Raw genomic sequence first — 22,037 nt, 5'->3', positions numbered from 1 at the left:
ACTGTAGAAACTGCAACCTCAGAATAGAGGACACAATTATTGATTGAGTATGATTTAATTATTCTTTTTAACAAAAAAACCCTGTAAATAAGAATAAGCTATACCTGTAAAAGCCACATTTCCATATCAGAAACACAGCAGAACTACTAGGACAAGATGTTAATGTAGCGATGGGGTGAGCAGGGAGAATTTATATTGTAATAATCCCAATAAATAAGCGATTTTCCTTTCTTTTCCTCTCTGCCTGAGTATTAACTACAGCAACACAAAAAAGCTTTCCCTATTTTCTATTGAGTTAACGAAACACTTGAGAAAGATTTGGAGAACTCCTAAGAGTAGTGGAAACACTTGTCTGTTGTGCGTGTTCCCACAACAATTCATGTTCTCCCAAATGTCAGCATTTCTATATTAATTAAACATAAACAGAAAATGTTCCTTAAATCCTTGATTCAGTTTAAAACAAAACCTCACATCCACTCTAGATTTTTGACAGTTATCCTAATTTTCTAAGATGGAACCCTTTTGCAGATTTGACTGTAAACAGTAATGATGATGAGTACCAACCTGGCATGATGACATCAGGGAATCCTAATTTTCTGACAACTGAAATCCCTTTGGGTAGCAAAAGGGGATTCTCACTTTGAACCTTAAAATAATAACAATGCTATTAAATGCGACTGAAACAAGTCCAGATAAATAGTATATTTTCCCTGGTTCTAGATTGAATTGGATACCTGATTACTACAAGTCTTATTTAGTTATAAATTTCACACTTCCGCTGTTTGTTCCTTCCCCACTCTGCACCCCAGAATCACACACACTGCAATTTACAATTTGCAAAAAAAAAAAAAAAAAAAAAAAACTATCACTAGGAAATAAAATAAAATAATTCACCTTATCTAGGTCACCATGAAATGCCCTCAAAGAAACATGGATACCTGGGAAAGAGTTTTTAAAATAAGAAAATTTGAAACAAAAAGAAAATGAGTAAAAGGAAAACAATGAAATTCAAAATTCGTTACTATTTATAGCAGACATCTTGCTAGGTTGCAGCACTCAATTACAGTATCAATAAAAATTATAACAATAATAACAATTAAAATCTTTAAAGCCCGGATGTCCATGTGAGGCTGAGCCACACGTAAAAATTACATAACAATAATTATACACATTAAAAAAATTTAAATGTGAAGGATAAAATGATATTTCCTTAAAATAAGTTGTTGGATAAATGCCTGAAATGATTTTTTTTTTCACCTAAAATGATTAAAAAATAAAAAATAAATTTAGAATAGATAATAATAACAAAAAATTACTCATTGTATACCCATTGAATAACATTTTAATCATGCATTAATTTTCTTCTACCATATTTGCAGTAGCCCTGTCTACTACATGTATTATACTGTGCTGGTCAGTACTTGACTTGACTCACCACTATTTGAGCTTGGAGCACTGTATTTACTGGTTTGTTTCTTGATGATACTATCATGGACTGTCCAGAAATCACTATCACTACAACTGAAAAAGCACATCCCAACATAAAATTTAATTTATTAGATTCATTAATTATGCATACCCAGGGCATGGACAAGTGCTGTCCTGTTGTCTGGGACAACTTGATTTTCCTGAAGAGCAAGAAAATTTTGATTCTAACTTGCAAAGGGATGTTCCTATTTCTTTTAATAGTTAAAAATAAAGAGAGAAATCGTTAAAAAAATGGTGAGTTCTCCCTTTAGAGGGTGCATTCAAGAATAGCTCTAGCTGTCTGCCTTACGGAGGTGTCCATCTTACAGCACCAGTGTCTGCTTTGAGACAGTTGAATGTACTGTGTTCATAAATTCTTTAGCAAAGAAAATGCTCAAAAATTCAACAAAAAACCATCAGAAGTAAAGGAAACAAAAACTAAAATGCACTTACGTAAAGATTGGCATGTGAAATTCTTTGCCTTCTAACTGTTCCTCTTTTCCAGTCAAAACATCAACTATGTCTAACACTAATAAGGATAAACGAAACATCTTATGCGCAAAAGTACTCAATTTAACAGCAACACATCTGATGCCAAGTGCTGATTTAAGATAAGAATATAACTTTGCTGTTACTGAAAATACTTAAAGTGCCCCTATGATCAAATTCTTGATATCCATTTTTAAACTTGGAAAATATTATTTTCCAAGTTGTAGTGGTGGAGCGATTTCACTCCATCACTCTTTCACTTCCCGTTAGACATTTGGAAACATGGGGCAGGGCGGGGGAAACTCCAATATGAAATTTAATTCCTAAGGAAGACTAGACTGCAAAACAGTCGTTTTTGGACGTTTTCGAAAGGTGCGAAGCACCGTAAGCGTGATCCTCGCATGTGAAGCGCGAGAAAATGACTGTCGGCTTTTCATACAAGGAATTCATTCTAAGTGGGGGTCATATAATGCCACACAGGTGACAGAAATTGCTTGACAGCTCCACCCACATCTTACAGCAGTTTTCAATCACATGCGACCTTCAGCACAAAAGCGTCTAGACAAGACCTAAGTTTTGGTGGACGTCTCATTGCCGACTGTGTGCAAAATTTACCTGAAAAAGTGAAACCTTGCAGTGGCCCACTCATAAAAATTATCATTTTACTTTCGGTAAGAACGGCTAGCTCACTAAATACATTGGCATCAAATATTCCTTGAAATCTATGAATGCAGACATTTGTCATCCAGAAATAATTTGTTTGCATGTATATTTGCTTGCTCTCGGGGTCATTCATGCATGCGAATGGCTGTTGAAAAACCAAACCTGCCCATCTTCAGTTATAAATTTCAAGGAATATTGCCAATGTATTTAGTGAGCTAGCCATTCATACTGAGAGTAAAATGATAATTTTTACAAGTGGACAACTGCTAAATCGCTCACAAGCGTGGAAAAAGCATCGTCCATTTTCCCGCGAGAATTACTGTCTTTACAGTGAAACTGATATGGCGTCTATATCTTTTTGATGAGGTGTGAGTGACATTTGATGACAGGTTGTGTCAGAATTAAACCAATGGGAATTTCCCATTGCTGGAAGAACGGGTAATTTTGAATGAATTTAACATATGTATGGTGGACAGTAGTTTTTTTAGCGTCTCTCCCAATTCTCCTCGCCGTTTTTACATTCGCTTCAGACCTTTCATTCAAATATTGACCGTTGACTGCATTCGCAAAAAATATGACTGTTTTGCAGTCTAAAGGAAGACTAATGTGAACGTTGCTTGAGCGGAATCAAGATCAGCAGAATCAAGTCTGAAAACAGAAATTAAATGGGAGCATTTCTTTCATTATTATTTCCTCGAGTGCACCCTAAAGGAATTAAAGGAAGGTGTTACGAGCAATGCCTCTTATGTTATGTTATGAGCATACTCTTGGGGTGGATTATTCAGTGCAGGTGCTTCCTCAAGTGCAGGCCACTTAAAGCTCGCAAAGATTGTCCTTCATGTACACTGCAGACTTTTTCTTGGTCTGTTGCAAAGTAACAGCTAGCTGTCTTGTGTTATCACCCTTACAAATGACAAAGACCTATTTAACATGTAAAGTTACTGTACTTTACTTGTGAAGTTAGAGAGACCTGAAATACGGATTTCTTCCAGTTAACACTTACCAGCACATCCAAATGGTCTCCTATATGATGCATTTGAAACCTTTTTGGAGGAACCCTCAGTTAGCATCCTCCCTAAATGAAAAACAACATACACATGAATATTATTTGCTAAATAAATGGAGGTTGTCAAAACAACTTTACACTCAAGATGGTCCCTTGTGTAAGTACACCCTCCATATCCTGTCCCAGAAATCTATAGATTAACATGATTTCTATATTTTGGAAATCTACTTAATTCAATTTGGGCTCTTGAATCAAAGCTATTACTGATAACATTACAGAGTCATATGCAGTGAAAACTACAAGGAAGAAAGGGGGTAAAGAAAGATGAGGTAATGACAATGAACCTACTCAACAAGGCATAAATTCCACACATGACAATATCAATAAATCTTTGAGTGCAGCAGATCCCTCAGATGTCACATACCTACTCTCACAATGTGAGCTACCAGATAGGCTTCAGCAGAGATGTCCTTACTCCCTAGGTCCTGAAAAATAATCCCATAACTTTTAACAAAAACCTTTAAGTTCTACATTATAAAGAGCCACAGAACATGTGGACATTTGTGGCATGACTATTCATTAGTGTCCAACTAAACAGAATTGATGATCTGCAGTCTTTTCTGCAGATTCATGTAATTTAAAGACAAAATGACAGAATTTTAACAAGGACTTTCAACAGACTGTGTATACTTACCGTAAAAACACAGGTGGAGTTTTCAATCCTCTGGGGTTGGTTCACCTTTAGTGTACTATCACTTTTGCTGATAGCAACTAGAAATCTCTCGCTGGACAAGAAAAAAAAATGACAAAAATTACTTTCTGATTCATGACAAGGATACATGTAAGAATTGTATGCCAACAGGTGCTTGCGTGCCCATCATGACCACTGACATCACCACAAGGGTAAAGTCTGGTGCTTGCAGCAGTAGGTCCAGATATCTTTGTAAGATGGGCATCTCAATTTGTTTTTGGTCCTTTGGGCCTTAAATAAAGCTGGGGACCCAAAACATTTTCAGCCCTTATGTATTTCGGCTAGTGAGAGGAGCAGGCCCCCTAGATCCTTGCTAGATTCACCATTGGTTTGTGTCTTTCGAGGTGGCTGCTTTAAAGAACTACTTACAGTGGAATCCCAATTTCTCAAACTCTCATTTAATTTGAACCTCCCAATAACTCGAACCAAAAGTTGTTTCCCCTCCTCAGTTGAACACTGTAATTTTACCCCCAATTTCTCGAACTACCCGATTTTTCAAACCAATTTTCGGTTCCCTTGGAGGTCTGAAAAATTGGGATTCCACTGTATACATCAACATTACAAACCAGTTTACAGGACATCTCAGTAATGATGTTAGTTGTATTTAATGGAGGGGAAGTAACAAGAAAGGAAAACCATTACTAGCAGCTACATAAACAGTATTTAATGAGAATTTGTTTTAACTTCTACAGTAATGAGCCAAAAATTAATATTAATTCTTCAGCCCAGTCAAAATCTTTTTGAGTGGTAGGCAAGATGGCTGGAGTACATGTAGTAGGCAGATAAGGATGAAGGCCCTTGCTCCCTGGGGGGGTGGTGTTTGGGGGTGAGCAGAGGCATGTCTGCCCGGAAAAAAAATGAAATTATTGTCTTCAAATGGTTGTATCTCGTGCAGTCTGGGGGATAAACTCAGCGGAGCCCCTACATAGCTTTTACATAACACTGAAGAGTGTTTTTTTTTCAAATCACAGTTTACATTGATTGTAAGTATGTGTTCACCAAATTAAAAGATGGACTACCAAGGCATACTGAGTATCTATTTCATTGTCTCGCTTACAGCCTTTGGCTATAGACAAAACAGATAACAACCTATTAGCTATATGTTTAAATATCAACATACGAAATGAGAATCCTCACTATTCATACTTGTTACTTTCTGTAATTTCCCTTGAGAGAAATTGTTCTAAGTAACTACATAAGAACACTGTTATTTTCCTGCCATTTTAAGTTTTGTTTTTAACATTTAGATCAAAAGTATCAGAATTAAAGAGGAATTGACCGCTGGAGTTAAGAATAAAATTCACAGTCACTTGCATAGTCACTGTCTGACTCTGAGTCAGGACTGCAAGGTGGTAGATCTAAAAGAGACCCAATTTCAAATCCTTTGGGCAATACAGTGCACATATGCAAAAGTATAGGTCACAGTAAATCGGTAATTTATCAAAGGAATGCAGAGAAGTCCTTAGGAAGTCGAAGATTCTAATCAAACTCTTCAAATCCTTTGAGCAAAACACTGTATAAATGCAAAACTATCGACTTCCAAAACTACTCACCTGATATCTTGCAAAAGAATTTGTATATTTTTGCATTAGTATCCTCAGCACGAGCACGTTTGGATGCCATTGGCGTCGAAGCCATCTTGTTTGTAACTGGAAGAAAATTGACTGCTGACCGTTCAGGCAGCTCATTTTCCCACGCAATGTGCAAGGCATTCCTCAGCCCCAGTTACCCCACCGCTCTGAAACATTAGTTCGCTCATTCGTCCCTGTGCAGCTCGATTCACAAAAAACATTCGCATATGCTTTTTAGTCACAATTTGATCTAGAAGAGGCTTCATATCAGTTCATTAAGAGCTTTAGCATGAATTGCTTACTGATTTATCGCAAGTTAGAACTTAAACCTAATTTATTTAATGAACTTTTAAGTGTGTAGTAGGCGGCAGATATTTCGTAGATGGCAGCAAAATCGCCAGCTGCCAGCACATTTTGACTGGGCTGATTACTGCTCTTGAGAATACAATTCATGTACCTGATGAAACGTCCTTCCCTCGCATCATAAATGGAGAAGAACACCTGACACTTCTCATCCATGCTGCACACAAACCTAGTCATGTTCATGTAAGCATGGTGCATCACTGTACTGACACCACGTGAAGCTCTCTTCTTGAAGTTACCTCTCCCCTATGGACAAAACATATATCAATCAATTTTGTCTTAGTGGCCCAGACTTAGCACCTACTGAAAAAATCAAAAGGCCGTCAATGGCAATAAAGAATGATAAACTTCATTCAGTTTCACTACAACAAAAGGACAACCCTTTTCCAACTTGTAGAACAGCAACTGTCATTACCTTTTTAACCTCTCTTTTTCATGTTGTCAGATTGTCTGTTTTTCAACATGTCAACATACTGTAAGTAGTCTTATGTACATGTAGCTCTGTATTGTACTTTTACATGCAGTTTATATGCAGTGTTTCGTGTACTTGGACTTGTAAAGGAAAAAAAAGAAAATACAAAAAACAGCCAAGCACTTTCACCCACAGTACCATGTATTACAGCAAATTTTTTCACAGCTTTTTAAAATCATGAAAATGTTTGCAGGATGGTTGTCACATTTGAGCCTAGTCTACTCGGCTTACAGCTAGAGCCCCGTACATAGTTCTACCTTTAGGAAGAACTGGGTATTTTTTCCACAGTCACAAAAAAGAAACAAACCATTCAAAACTTACTGATACTTGCAGATTAGCTTCAGCACTTGAGACATGCTTAAAAAGGATAAACATTTGTATCATTAGATATGATGACAGCATCACATCATCTGGAGTTGATTTCTAAAACAAGGCTAATAATTTACGGTGTCATTATGAATGTTGAATTTCATGTACACAAACCATTCTTTTCATAAATTAAAAGTTCAATCACTAAAGTTAATTCTAGATGTATCAAACAACTCATTGACAGTTTTTTTTTGAAATTACAAAACACATTTTTATTTAGAAATGAACACTTGAGTCAGGGGGACAAAGTTAATTCTTGACTAACTGTTTAATGAACTCAAGGATGATGTGATCAATAAGAAAAGTTGAAATTCCAACTAGCATTGGCCTTCCTTCCCTAAACAGGACTCTATAAAATGGATGTAACCTTATGTGATGATGACAAACTGCCTATTGTTATGAGAGGCAGCAGAGTGGAAGTTGTTAGATTTGCACAGACCTAATGGTACTGTAAGTTCTAAAGTGCTATAATCTATTCCTGAACACCTGCATGTAAAGTGTAAAATTTATAATCATTATGAATCAATAAAATGTAACTAACCACTTTGTAGAGTTCAACAACACTTGTAGAGTCAGCATCAACTACTTCACCATCCACCCGTGGAATAAGATCCAGTCCCATTTTGCTGATAAACAATGATATTTGAAATGAATACCTAGTTAGTATCAACAATAATTGAATATGTTTAGAAGCCTTGTGTTGTACATATGGGCATTGACGCTAGCAACTCTTACACTACACTGTTTCAGGCTGGAATAGAAAAAGGAACTGTTTTGTTTTTAACTTGACTCAAAGCTGGAAAATGGATGAAGTTCCTCTACTGTACCAAGCTTTTTGGGTTGGTGTTACAAATATGACAGGATAAAATAAAATGCACAAAGCAAAAATAACAAATTACTGTTATTTAATTCAGCTATAGTTTATCTGGCATGTGACCTCATACAGATCTCCCTGGATTCATGGAATCATGGCACTAATCTAGTGGCATCATGCCGTGAAAGCAAGTACCAGCCATGTAACAGATTTACTTTGTACACTAAACCAAATAGCTTTACCTTAGGGTCCATGCATGGTATAGACCCATAAATGTGTCACTATTAAAACTACTTTTGTATGCTCACTAAGCTCATTTGAGAGCAAAAATCCTTTTGAATTATCAGCTCAATAATGCTGTTGGTCTGGCTTATTTTAATACTTAACAAAACAATATCTAATTAGCAGCCATTTAAGAAAGGGGTCTATTACTTGCATGTACACTTACTCATTAACTTCTGCTGTGTGCATTTTCTAACATTTGTGTAATATGAGACCTTGCAAATGAGCATCTCTTAGATAATCATTTATTACTTTAATTTCACAATGTCCTAATTCACAAACCTGTTACCCCAATCAATTTTTGTGATGGCTTTCTTCTTGATGTCATCCATTTGATCCTATACCACAAAATGGAGAAACAAAAACTTTTAAACTTTACAAGTTGTTATTACTAATTGAATCAAACACATAATCATTACCAACTATTTATTATTTTTATTTTTTATTTTTTTAAAACTATTTTATTTCTGATGCAAATACCGATCAACAAATTCATAAAAACTATTTAAATTTACAAGTTGTTATTACAAATTGAGTCAAACACATAATTATTACCAACTATATATTATTTTTGATTTTTTTAGAACTATTCTATTTCTGATTCAAATACTGATCAGCAAATTTACCAAGAATTACTTACTTGTGTCAGCGTGCCCGATAACAGCTTTTGTCTACATTCCACCAAATCCCACATAATTGTCTTCAGTGCTTCAAAAAGACGAACTTGTTGTGTCTGTAAGAAGAAAAAAGCTTGTGTTTACAATAAATTAATATACATTAAATTCCATTTTTGCCCCTGAAGGGTTTTGGCCCTGAGGCCAAAACCTGAGGAGGCTTCAAAGGAGCCCGAAGGTATACTAGGAAATGTGATGCACTAACAGCAAAAGGTACTGGAAAAAATCATGATTTTTGTGAATGTGGCTTGCGGGGGAGCTACTAAAAGTTCGCAAAGGATCTACGAAACACTCACAAAGGATCAATGACACGCTCGCAAAGGATCAAGGGTTCTAAAGCAGCTCGAGAAGGGCAATGGGATTGGAGTCCTGCTTGTAGCTTTTTGCCGCTCTTCCTATTTTACAGCCAAAAGGAAAGTATGTTTAGCTTTTTAGGTGAATCCAAAAGAATTTGTTGAAAGAAACGGATCGACATACAAAACACATTTGAAAGACTGGTCAAAAGATTCAGTCCAGCTTTCTTGAAAGAAATGGATGGAAATACATTCGAAAGTTGGATTTGTTATAGACAAAATAAAAAATAACAGGGTGTAAAAGACTCACACCACAAACGAAGGTTAACAAAGGTTTACTCAGTGGTTAAGAAAGACAAAAGAACTGGTTCAGTAACTAAATCACTCAGTACTGTATTTTCACGGTGCTTAAGCCTAGATGAAGAGCGGAGATAGCTCCATGATCAGAAAGTCATATTTCTGGTCAGGATTTATTTAAAAAGTTAATGTTTGACTTGAAATAAAAATTTACAAAATTTGTTATATTACCTAGGTTGAATTTATTGAAAAAGTTAATGCTTGACTTCAACACCTGAATATCTGGTATCATACTGTAGCAAGAGGACGGCATTCCTTATCAACTTAATTTTTTTAGAAAAAAACAAACAAACAAACAAATCAACAGGTTTCAAACTGCTTTAATACATAGTTACATTGTTACTATTACCATTACCTTTTTAGATATTTTATATGATTTGATTTAGTATAAAGTTTAAATTTTAAAGAACACCATTACCTTTATGAATATTTTATATCATTTGATATAGAACAGTTTTAATGTTATTGAAAATCAGTGCCTCAAATTATAAGTATTTTACAAGATTTGATATAATAGTTCAAAGTTTCAATGTTACTGAATACATTACCTTTTTAAGTGTTTTATATGATTTGATATAGTACAAAGTTTGTATTTTATTGAAAATGTTAATGTTTGACTTGAAATATAAATTTATAGATTAATTTGTACATTACCTACATTGAATTTATTAAAAAAGTTAATGTTTGACTTGAAATTGAAATTTGTACGATTTAATATACACTGTATAGGGAATAAAGGAATAATATTATTCATGATTGAAGTTATAAGAAAATTTTGATTGATATAGTTTACAAAGAAAAAAAAAAAGAAAAAAAGTTTCAGTTCATATAATAATGTTTTGAACATTATTTTCAATTAACAAAACTAGTGAGACAATCTCAGATAGTGCAGAGCGCAATTGATAGCTCTGATACAGTAGTCCCATAAGTATTCACCCCTGCTCGGTTCACTTCCGGTTTGTGTCTACCTTGGTAGTCTGCTACGGCTTTTCCCCTTTGCAGTGTGTATGTTTCAAGGTTGTATTTTCATTCAAGGTCCAAACATTACGCACAAATTAATTACTACTGGTGCTTTAAGTTGATTTTCGTTCATTTTAAATTCAACAATATGCTGAAGCAGCAAACGTGACAATTTAGCTCTTCACGCCAACTTTGTAACTTGATACTTTTGTTTTCCTCGCAAAGCCATGTAATATGAAACCCCTGTTTTCTCCAAAACATACGGAAGATGTCCTTGTTTTTTGGAGATAAATGAAAGAAAGTTAAATATCTGATGTAGTGATGAAGAAACGGAACAGAGACGATGTTTTACTAAAAATGCAAATTTTTGCCAATGAACAAGAACTAATTTAATTATCAGATAGTCACGAAATAGCACTTTCTTTTTCTGTTGCCACCTTTGTTGTTAACAATAAAACAATTCAAAATTAACACACAATGATATTGATGGCTGAGAAGCTTTTCAACGGAAAGTATTGAAGATAAACAGCGCTACTTGGCTGATATGAATGAGTCTCCTCAAAGACTGATTAAATTAATTTGAACTTTCATTAGGTGCCACGGCGTCTGCAGCAATATTTGAGCATTTTCCTGGTTTCTTTTGTTACAAATTTACAATTTGCGGAGTATTAAAGCCACTAACTTGAGAACTTTTTGGTCTCTCTTACAGACACAATTAAGGCAAGAAATAAACAAGTCGCTAAGAAGAAGCAATATATTTGAACCCTGACAAGCACACTATTGTAGATTGAAAACAGCAGATATTTGTTGAACCGACCTGTTTGTAATTCTAAAAGCTACGCAGCCACAGTAACGTTTCACTTTTGCAATAAAAAGGGAAAATTGGCGCTACCTGAAAAATAACTGCCGTCCTTGGTCACATGACACGATATATAAAATACTGCGTGTAAAGATAGTGTATAACACTAACAATGCTAGAACGCATGCGTCTTACATGTTGAGCTCTACCATAAGGAAAACCACTCAACATTTGTGCGTGATTCCGTATGCAATGTATCCTTCACCTAATATAGAAGCCACGAACCCTAACTAATCTACGCATGCGTTTAGGGCAAATTAGTTTTGTTCTAAGGAGAATGGTACCACAAGGAGAGCAAGGGGTTACCTGAAACAAATATATAGCCTTGCGATGTTCAAAGTTAAGCGACGGCGATGGAATGTGTTTTACGTAGAGTACACATGTACCTTTCCCACCCTACTCCCACTACTTCCTTGCCTCTAGACTAATTAATTAATTGAAATTAATTAATTAAACAAACATTAAAGTTTACACCTTAGCGCCATAGGGCCATAGTGCCATAGCGCCATAGCGCCATAGCGCCTTAGTTCCTTAGCGGCAGGCAACCCCCATAACCATCCCAATAGTGCACTCTGCACTAAAAAGGGGAAATTCAGTGAGAACTATTATTAGTTATATTTTAAAGGAAAGTCCTACACATACATGGAAGAACAAAAAAATTAAATGGAGCACGTCATGTTTTACATGTACAATGTACACTGACACCATAAATCATTTTAAATAAAATATTGCAGAATTGAAAATTATTTGACACATAAATTAACTATTAATACTTATTCATTCTCTCGTAAATAACAATAAATTTATAGGCATCTTTAGGGTTGGAGTAATTAATTTAAGTTGAACTCTGTTGTTATCAATGAGCCTAGAGGCTAAATAAAGTGTTTATGAATTCAAGATACCCTCTAGCCTTGTTTTGTCTATTAATTTTGAAATACAGGGGAGAGAAATAAAGGAGGAATTTAAATTTCATTTAGCAGTAATTAAACCAGTAACCAAGATTGTTCCTTGGCACAGCTTATTTTAGCAGCCACTAAAAAGCATGTGAGCAGTTCAGGTGTCAAGGAAAAATAAAACTTTAATTTATATCAATGATAATACATAAAAGTTCTTTAATAAACATTAAGAATCTAGTACTATTGTACCCTGTAGAGATCTTTCCAGATGACAAACCACTCTCTCAATATCAAAGTTAGTTCTTTTACGGTAGCATCTTCCTTTGGTACAACACTTTCATTTGCGGTCCTAAAAAAAATAAGAAATTTCATATTAAGTAAATATTTGAAGTAAATGTTTTCAAATAACATTGGACTACAACAGTGAATTATCTAGCATTTGGTTATTATTTCAAGAATATGCATTGTTTCAAGTGAGGCGGGTACATTGATATGTACCACTGAACTCATTAGAGCTTCAACACAAATGTCTTTTTTTCAGTAATGGACATTTAATATATTTATATATTTATTCTAATTAATATATTTCTTCATATATTCATAATGTAGGTGACCTGTCTAAGTATGGGGTCTATGACTCCTTTACAGAACATCGTTATGGCATTTCTGTTTTTGTTAATTTGTTGTCATTAAATTATAATGAATAGATGAATGAATAAATAATGTTAGTTTATATAACAAGGTTTCTCCCCCTACCAGTGAGTCGAAAGCTCTCATTTCACCGTTTTCAACTTGACATTTTCAATGAAAAGTCGACAATACATGCCAATGAATACAAAAATTGACCTCCAGTTCATGTTGGCCTCTCAAAAAGATCATTCTGTGCTTCTGTTCTCTACCATTATAAGGTGTTATAAGGTATTTTAAGAAACAATAGTTTTTATCCTCAGCTTCACACACAGTTCTCTCTTAAGCTAATCTACTAAATATGGATACCTTTGATATAAAGACTTTTTGACAGTGGTCTGCGAGGTGTCTGTTTGACTACACTTCAATTCCTAGCACATGTACATGTTGGTATGGTTTTGAAACAAACAACTGCACTGTATTGTGGGTTATCAATGTGCGATAATAAGTGTAATGAGAGTAGTGAGTCTTTTATGGTAGCATCACCCTTACATCTAAGGTAAGGTTGGTTTAGATGAGTAATTGTAGAGAAACAACTGTCAAAGTGATTACTGAAGGGTAGGCCATGATTCAAGGAATATAGTGTCTTTCTTGGCTGTAAGTGAGGGACAACAGTTGACAGTTGCTTTGATGGATTCTGGGCTAAAAAAACTGATTTTGAACCTGTCTATACAATAGAGTGTTCTCGAGTAGGACACTTTTCGTTTACAACATTAATAAATACATGTCAAAATCCTGGCGTAACAATAATCCTAGCCGCTTCATGCTATAAAAACTGATCAGAAGTAACTAAGCCAGCATACTAGTCATTCACCAAGTTTTAACTAAAACTCTTAAAATACAGATGGATTTTTTTGTCCCACCTAGCAGTGTAAATGACTGTAAACTATAATCTTAACAACCCATGACTGTCCAACTTAGAATCTCAATCTAACTTTGAATAGTCTGTTTCAATAAGAAAAGTTACATTATTCTTTAATATTTAGTTATGTACATGTAAGTTTGGAAATGCTTGGGATGTTGCCAAAAAAAAAAAAAATAATTGTAAGTTCTTACCCTGTATTTTCCACAGAACAGTCTTTGAGATGAACAAAGGTTGCTGGAAAAATACCCTGGTATAAACAAAATTGAACAACAAAATGATACATGTTATTGTTTTAAAATTATTTGAAATTTGATATTCATGTAATAGTTAATGTAACGTCTTTGTGTACAGAAGTGCAAGACAAGTAATTACATGTGATTCAGTGTAGTCACTACCACTTCCTACAGCTGTATGTATATGCATTTTTTTATTTCCAGGATGTTCACTTTTTTTAATTAAACATGTTTTATTATTTTTAAATTCAGTCCAAGAGCCCCTACAATCACCATAAGAGTGTATCTGGGTCGATGAAAGCAATTCTTTGAAACATAACTTAGCTGTCTTCATAATCTTAAAATTTAATCTGTATTTATCAAACAAAATTAACAAAGCCTTTAATTTGCAATGCATTGTTTACGTTGTCAAAAAGAGCAGCAATCAGAGCTAATCAAAGGGCCCATAGATCAAACTGAACAACAATTAATAAACAATATTAGACACCCACCGCCAAAAACGCAATTTAATAAACATAATAAATAAATGTTACCATTTTGATCAGCCCACAATCTGTAATTTTGTAATCCACAATAAAAAATTTACAAAGGCATTTAATTGAATTCAGTCGAGTCTTTCATCTCTCAGATCGAGCAAATTGAATTTAAGTAATTAATAACTGCGTTCAATTAAACGTGACAAACAACAAAATAGGATTATCAGGTTACTGAAGCCTCACCTTTACAGATTTATTTCGCGAAGTGCATCCTCGGTACCAACCTGTCGAGTATAAAATACAGCAGCAGTTTGCTTGTAGGACAGCAACTAAGGATATCATCGATTTGAAATTTCAAGTGATTCATACAAAGTATAAATAAACAACCACGACCGATAAATAATCAATATGATCGAGAAGTTGATTCAATAATCAATTAGTGGTAAGCGACTGAACACAGGAAACAAACACATCAAACGATAAGATATTTACTAGCACAGTTTCCTCTCTACCAACTACTAAAGAAACCTTAATTGTTCATCTTTTAAACAGCCACAGAAAATCCGGAAACCATAAAATCAATACATGCACATCGCGATAACAAGATAAACCAATCAGGAAATATTTGCAGGCATTATTGATTGTTACTTTGCTAGTTTTATAGAGTCGATACACACACATCTCACCTGCGCATTCTTCTAAAATATGCACCGTCTCGCCAATGGTTAACCGTAGTCCATGACAGACACTGCCGTCAAAATTATAAACAACTGCGAGATAAAACCAACAGCTCCAAGTTAATTCTGGTGACTTTTATAGGTTCAAAATATAAAATATCAACAAAAATTGAAATGCGGATCTAATTGTCAACGATCACCACGTACCAACTCCATATTTTGCATCACTTGTCGGTGTCCAAGCAGCCATTTTTCATATCCGACTTTCTGAACAGACTTTCATTTCTATTTTCAAGGAACTAGAGAAGTATGAAGACTGTCAAGGGTGTACATATGCATTTCCCAAGTCCTCAGTTCTCCGCACTCAAGTCCGGCGCCATGTTTATTTTCACTATCACATGCGAGCCTCGTTTGCGTGACTATTTTAATGCTCACCTCACCCGGGTGAGGGTCAAATTGTCTGTATGGGGTTTTGTAAACTAAAAAAATTCAACCATTTTTTTTTTCTAACTTTATTTCATGTAGATTTTTAAGATAAAAATGTAAATGAAAGACGTTTTTCCAAAACTTTTAAAATGGCCACACTGTTTTCCTTTCTAGACTAAATTTGGCAAAATTCCGCGCGAAAGCGGTTCTGTGTGTGACGTCACTTTTTACCCATAATATAAATTCCAAGATGGCGACCCAGAAGGAAGTTGCCCTTAACGGTCAAAAGACGGTTGAAAGTAAATCTCCATTACTGAAGAAGACAACGAGCCTCGTACTACCAAAAGATGAGCATGTCAAGAAAAAAAGGAAGATCAGTTTTGAAGCAGAGACAAAACCTCAGCTAATTCTCGAAAATTTAGGCAAAACGCAACGCTTGAGTTCGTCCGAGGAAAGTTGGAACATCACCTCCATGTCATCGCCTTCTCGCTCACCTTCGCCGACCAAAGCAACCAACAGCTTAAAGACAACCTTGAAAAAGATAAAAAAAGAAGGTACGATATCTTTTCAACGTTATTTTTGTTATTCTAGAATAGATTAAATCGTTCAGCGTACGGAATTATGACGAGCGAATGCAAGTAAATTTCGTCTGTGCTGTCGACCGGCGTTTACGTTGCACTGTTTTTTACAATTTTGTGAACTAAGCTGTATCTGATCGCTGAATTTTAAAAGGCAAAGACTGCTGGACACTTCGATCTCCAAATAATCCGTTCAACTGTAAATTTTTAAAAGTGGTAAATACACGAAAAGCCACTGCACACAGTAATTTCAAACATGTTATTGACTTCTGCATGTGATCGTTGAGCAGCTACAATCTTATTACGTTGACGTAACATACGTTACACTATCGATAGTTTCGGTCGTACAGCACAGATTTTAAGCTTAGGTCTTTTTGTAAATTGCAGTTAGAAACAGAAAACTCACGGTAATTGCTACAGATATATATGATCACTTGTAACGCGAATCGAAGTAAATTCGGCATTCATGAAAAGCTGCACGTGTTTTCTCCTCACGCGAAGCTGGATCTGTTTTGCATAGCGTTGCGACATCAGCAACCAACAGTGTTTAAATATACATTTTTAGAACTTTTCCGATAAAAGAGAATGGGAAAGTGTCATGTAGAAAGTGGCCATTTGGTGCCGTTCCTCACGATCGCAACGTTCTTACGCAAGTTGTTGCATAATTTATTAACGAGTATTTTTAAGTGCAGGTAAAGTAATGTTCTCTTAAAAGATCCCTCTATTTTCCGTCTCTCTTTTCGTCTGCTGGTAATTTTTTAAGCTCAAGTCCATTGCCCATACCAGTGTGAAATGTCATGGCAATGTAAAGCTGTAAAAATTTTTCACACTCCATGAATAAATGTGAGACATAAAATTGGACACTGAAGATGAGAACTGCCCTAGTACATGTAGGTCCTCATGGGAGGGAAGAAAAAATGATTTACAGTATATCGTAACTGTAGTTAGCCATCCTCTCTCTCTCGCCATTGACTTGGATTTACCAACTTTCAAAGCAATATGCACTGTTATTATATGGCTAGTTCCGTGAGTGGGGTAAGATGAATCAAATCCTGCGCTGTGATTGGCTACCCAAGCGGGCAGGATGGAGCTATCTTGCCCGCTCGGAGCTACCCGCCATGTCCCGCAAGAAAAATTTCCCTGAAAGCCATATAATAAATCCTATATTGACCAAGCTTGTTCATTCAAGATGGCTGGATATTGTCCTCGTTCTTTTTTTGTGAGTTTATGGACCTTGACTCTGTCTTGGTGCATAAACACGCAAAAAAAGAACTTGGCCAATATCCAGCCATCTTGACCTCACACTTGGTCAATAACCCATATATACCCATACTCATCCACCAAATGCTTGTGTGATTGGAGCATAAGAATGCCCAGTAACATCTTCTATCTTTCATGGTCTTTTGGTTCCACCTCACTCCAGTTAGTCCAGGCCAGGTCTTTGCACTCGGCTTCAACTGTTCACCTCCATGTAATGTTTGGTCTGCTGCACCTTCTCTTGTCTTCAGGGGTCCAGGTGAGAGCAATGTGGCAGTCATTGTCTGTCTCTCACCTCAAGACATGACTGACCCATCTCCATTGGCCGATCTTCATGGTTTCCAAGATGGTTATCTCCAGCTCTTTCATAAAGGTCTTAGTATGCAGGGGATTCTCCTTAGACTAGTGCGACCTCTCACATCAAAGCTAATTATTATATTATTCAATATCAAAATTGGTACAAACTGTGTTGTACTCACTTCATACATGGGAAATTGCAAAAAAGTGACAACGTAGTTATAATCTGGAAGTTACAAAAAGGTAAATAACCTGCTGTAGTAGGTTTGTAAAACTGACGTCTCAATTGTCGTCCCTTGTCCAATGCTCAGATGAAGAGCTGAGTGCTTGAAATGTCAGGGTTATTTACAAACTCACCATCAGTGGTTAATTTACCTCTGTCAACTTCAATTGTGTCACTCACCTACATGTTATGCAACATGAAAGTCTCTTTAGCACATTTCATGATTGATGGACTAAAGAATGTTCCTGAAGTTCACAAAATAGAGGAGTGTAATTTGAGAACTTTGAAACTATCACAATGCCCACTAATTATTATTCCTAATTGTATCCGGCCGCAGACTACTTTGAAACTTTTGACTACTTTGGATTATTGCCAAGCTCTTTATCATGAGCCTCTGGCTTGGGTGATTGCGCAAGCACTCCCTGTGTTTGACATTAAATTTGCATTTTTCCATTCATCACTATCGTAAAATAGACTGCTACATTTACAAATTTATCAGCTTCAGCTGTATGTGAAAAAAAGTATCCCTTCCTACTCGTATGTATAATTATAATATCAGACGTAAGAAGAATATGGATGCAGTTCCAGTGCTATGATATGTTTAACTTGAATCATTAGGTAGTTTATTTCGTAATTTAGTTTTTGATTGTTCTTTGCAGGGAAGTGTGAATTTACTCCCTCAGCACCAGAGATAATTTCACACAATGACTTGAAACTGAAAATCAAGAGAAATTCAGGTAATGACACAGTGTGCCACGTTTCCACTGGCCTGGTAGCCTGTGTCTAATAACAGAATCCAGGCTAGTGTTCCTGCACTGAATAAAATTCAAACTACATGTACATGTAGTATAATTTAATTTAACTGCTTTACTTTGATAAGCATTTCCATGGAAGACTGGTATATTTGAAATTTATCTGTACCATCATGGCAGCCATTGATTTTAGTTGGCATAGTCAGTATTACAAATAAAAAAACACGCAGATGACACTTGCTCGCACACATTTCATTAGAGGTGTCAAGACCGTGTTAGCTTTATTATTTGAGTCTGTTACATGTAATTGTGAGGTAAAATTCAAAAGTAAAAGTACAAAAGTAAATTGAATAAGACAGATGAGACTTGCTTGCACATAATGACAAGACCCTGCTTTGTCATTTGATTCTGTTACATGTAGCTATGGTGTTCTCTTGTAGAAGAAAATATATAATAATGTAATTTAAAATATTGTTTTTACGTTCAATTATCATACATGCCTGTGATCTAAAACATAATGTTGAGTACCATAGTTGAAAATGCATGCAAAACAACAAAATCAAGTGAAAAATATAAATGAGATGAAAGAGAAGGCTGTTACGAGTACTTGTTTACTCTTCGCTCTGTAAACTACAACCTATATGGAAATGGCATCCTGTCACTCGTCAAGCCAAGAACAACAACTTATGGTCTTCACTCTTTTTTGCACCTAAGTGCTAAACTGTGGAATTCCCTCCCAGAGGCCTTGAGAAGTTGTTACTAGATAAATGACTTCAAGAAGAATATTCTTAGTTTTATCAATTTAATTATTAATTTTAATAGTATGCCAAGTATGTACTTGGATATTTATTGTAACTGTAAATTTTTATATTGTATTTTGAGTTTTAACATAATATTTATAGGTATGTCTTTTAACATTTTTATTATAAATTTGTATTTTTATAGCATTTTTAATTATTTAGTTCGAAGATATTAGCTTTATTATTATAGCTACTCTCAAATTTGAGTCTAAAGTAAATAAAGTTTATGTATGTACAGTCAAACCTCGATTATCCGGACTCACTGGGACTAGATGAAATAGTCCTGATAATTGAGGGTCTGGATAATCGAAAATATGACAACATTTGATCGTGAAACAACACTTTTACAAATCGTTTGAAAAACAACATGGTCTACTGTACATCTTGAACCACTCAACTCTTAGCCAATCAGAACTCATTCGAGTGTTCTTCATTAGTTACGGTGCTTGCGAATGCTGCTTTTGCTCTTTAAAAGCGAACCAAACTCGCTTTTGACTGCACCTTTCAATGCTATAGTTTTAAAACAAATATTGCTACGGATCTTGATCGTGACTAATAAATATTGATGATAAAATTGGGACTAGAGAAAAAGTCCGGATAATCGAGAAATCCGGATAGTCAAGGTACGGATGATTGAGATTCGACTATATGTATATATGTAATGTTGAAGAGTAGTCATTATCATCGATCAATAAACATGACTAATTCATCTTGTTCTTGGCTTTCCTCAGTTGATACAAATCACGAGAGCAATGGTGCTGCTAAACTCAACGGAGGATCAGATGTCAAGAAGAAAAAGAAGAAACACAAGGACCATCATCACCACCATCATAACCACGAAGAAGAAAAGAATTTCAACGACCAAGATTATTCTATACGGTTAAATCCCAAAGAAAAGACTCGTCTGTCTCATCTCATTCACACTGAAGTTGATGCTAATGGGGGCGCCTCAGTCCTCCATGTTTATTCCGATGAAATTGCAGGTTTACGAGAAGAAAAATTGCAGAAGTTTGTAAAACTTTTTTTCCGTGAAGTCTTTGCTGAAAAGAGTGAAGGTGTAGCGAAAAATGTAATGGGCATCGTTCACAATGCAGCAGCATATCTGCCTGAACTTGTGAAGTATTTTGGAGTGAACCATCCGAATCTTGTTGTCAAGGTGTCGTCATTGTATAAAAAGTCAGACCTTGAGACTTTAAAAATGGAGGAGTTCTCTCAAAGAGTGCAATCTTCGTATTCTCATGGGACATATCGATCAGGACCTTTACTGCAGTTCAGCTTAGTTGGAACTGTGCAAGAAGAAAGTGGAGGGTATTTCCCAGAATTTCTGGACCTTCTTGAACAATGTCTGTTTCTAAAGGAGACTATGCCGTGGGGAAGTTTCTCTGCCCTTAATTTACCTGAACGAAACAAAAGCAATGACGGTCCAATTTTGTGGGTTCGACCAGGAGAGCAGGTTGTTCCTACAGCGGAGTCCAAGTCTCCATACAAAAAACGGAGGTATGTAGATTTTAATTCTTTTTAATACATTGTGCAAATATACTTGTTGTACATGTATAGTATGTAGCAAACATCATCATCATCAGCAGCACCATCAGCATCATTGTAGGCCCTCTCATACATGTAGGCATAGTTTACTGCTTTTCTCTGTCGGACTGGAGGATTTATCCATCACTTGCCTGACTGCTAATTAAAAGAGGTCCCAAGATAAAAATCCTTTCAGGCTAGCATGCAACGACACCACCTGGCTATTCATTATCTCTTTGCACCCTGACCACAGGACAACAGCAAGACAAATGTGCACATAATGTAGTATAAATGTTTTTTTTTTTCTTTCTCCAAGAATTGGTGTTAATGAACTTCAAAACCTACAGTACCTGCCCAGAGCCTCTGAGCCCAGAGAAATTCTTGCTGAAGACAGAACGCGGTGTCATGCTGACCATGTTGGACATGGTTTTGACAGGCAGACTACTGCAGCGGTGGGAGTCTTGAAAGCAGTTCATTGTGGAGAAATGTAAGCACTCAGCTATGCGTGCTCATATCATCTGTTAGTACATGTAGTTGATATATTGATTGTAGCTCATTAAGTAGTTACTTGTAGTATTGTAATTAGTTCACATGCACGTGGACATGTTCTTATTACATAGCGTCAGTGAAGGCAATACGTCAGTTGGGCGTCAGTTTCATGTAAAGCTCAGTAACTACTCGCAGTACATGTATGTTAATTTGTGATTAAATAAACGTGTTGTTACATCTCCCATATTTAGCTTGTTGATAACTGCTTTAACCAGAGAGTCAGTTATCTACATGTAAAATTCTTCTAACTTTGTGGATATACACTGACAATTGGTTATTTTCTTGTTTTCTAGTCCTTCTGCCAACAGAGATTGCAAAGATGTGGTGTGTTTTAGTGCTGAAAACTTCAATTTTCTGGCTCAGAAATTACAGTTGGATCTTCATGAACCCCCAGTTCAACAGGTAGG

At 35.7% G+C, this 22,037-nt stretch overlaps 2 protein-coding genes across 2 annotated transcripts in view; one reads left to right on the top strand and one right to left on the bottom strand.

Moving 5' to 3' along the window:
- LOC110042354 (dedicator of cytokinesis protein 1-like) overlaps positions 1-15,650 on the bottom strand; it is a 45,992-nt gene extending 30,342 nt beyond the window's left edge. The window contains exons 1-17 of the mRNA XM_089273456.1: positions 15,432-15,650; positions 15,234-15,317; positions 14,791-14,831; positions 14,030-14,085; positions 12,536-12,635; positions 8,888-8,980; positions 8,530-8,585; positions 7,693-7,777; positions 7,104-7,139; positions 6,405-6,556; positions 4,320-4,410; positions 4,050-4,110; positions 3,623-3,694; positions 1,921-1,996; positions 1,436-1,521; positions 895-938; positions 565-646 (exon numbers count right to left, since the gene is read on the bottom strand). Coding sequence (XP_089129582.1) covers positions 565-646; positions 895-938; positions 1,436-1,521; positions 1,921-1,996; positions 3,623-3,694; positions 4,050-4,110; positions 4,320-4,410; positions 6,405-6,556; positions 7,104-7,139; positions 7,693-7,777; positions 8,530-8,585; positions 8,888-8,980; positions 12,536-12,635; positions 14,030-14,085; positions 14,791-14,831; positions 15,234-15,317; positions 15,432-15,474 — 1,258 coding nt within the window. The 5' untranslated portion in view covers positions 15,475-15,650. The remainder of the gene's footprint in view (positions 1-564; positions 647-894; positions 939-1,435; positions 1,522-1,920; positions 1,997-3,622; positions 3,695-4,049; positions 4,111-4,319; positions 4,411-6,404; positions 6,557-7,103; positions 7,140-7,692; positions 7,778-8,529; positions 8,586-8,887; positions 8,981-12,535; positions 12,636-14,029; positions 14,086-14,790; positions 14,832-15,233; positions 15,318-15,431) is intronic.
- Positions 15,651-15,885: 235 nt separating this feature from the next.
- Positions 15,886-22,037, top strand: part of LOC110042428 (lysine-specific demethylase RSBN1L-like) — a 10,325-nt gene continuing 4,173 nt past the window's right edge. The window contains exons 1-5 of the mRNA XM_020747799.2: positions 15,886-16,204; positions 18,665-18,742; positions 20,289-21,054; positions 21,398-21,568; positions 21,924-22,032. Of these exons, the coding sequence (XP_020603458.1) occupies positions 15,901-16,204; positions 18,665-18,742; positions 20,289-21,054; positions 21,398-21,568; positions 21,924-22,032 (1,428 nt within the window). The 5' untranslated portion in view covers positions 15,886-15,900. The remainder of the gene's footprint in view (positions 16,205-18,664; positions 18,743-20,288; positions 21,055-21,397; positions 21,569-21,923; positions 22,033-22,037) is intronic.

This window comes from Orbicella faveolata, unplaced genomic scaffold, assembly GCF_042242905.1.
Source record: "Orbicella faveolata isolate gen_17 unplaced genomic scaffold, um_ofav_v1 contig_35, whole genome shotgun sequence".
NCBI lineage: Eukaryota > Metazoa > Cnidaria > Anthozoa > Scleractinia > Merulinidae > Orbicella > Orbicella faveolata.
The sequence above is the reverse complement of the archived record's forward strand: the minus strand, read 5'-3'. Positions and strand labels throughout refer to the sequence as shown.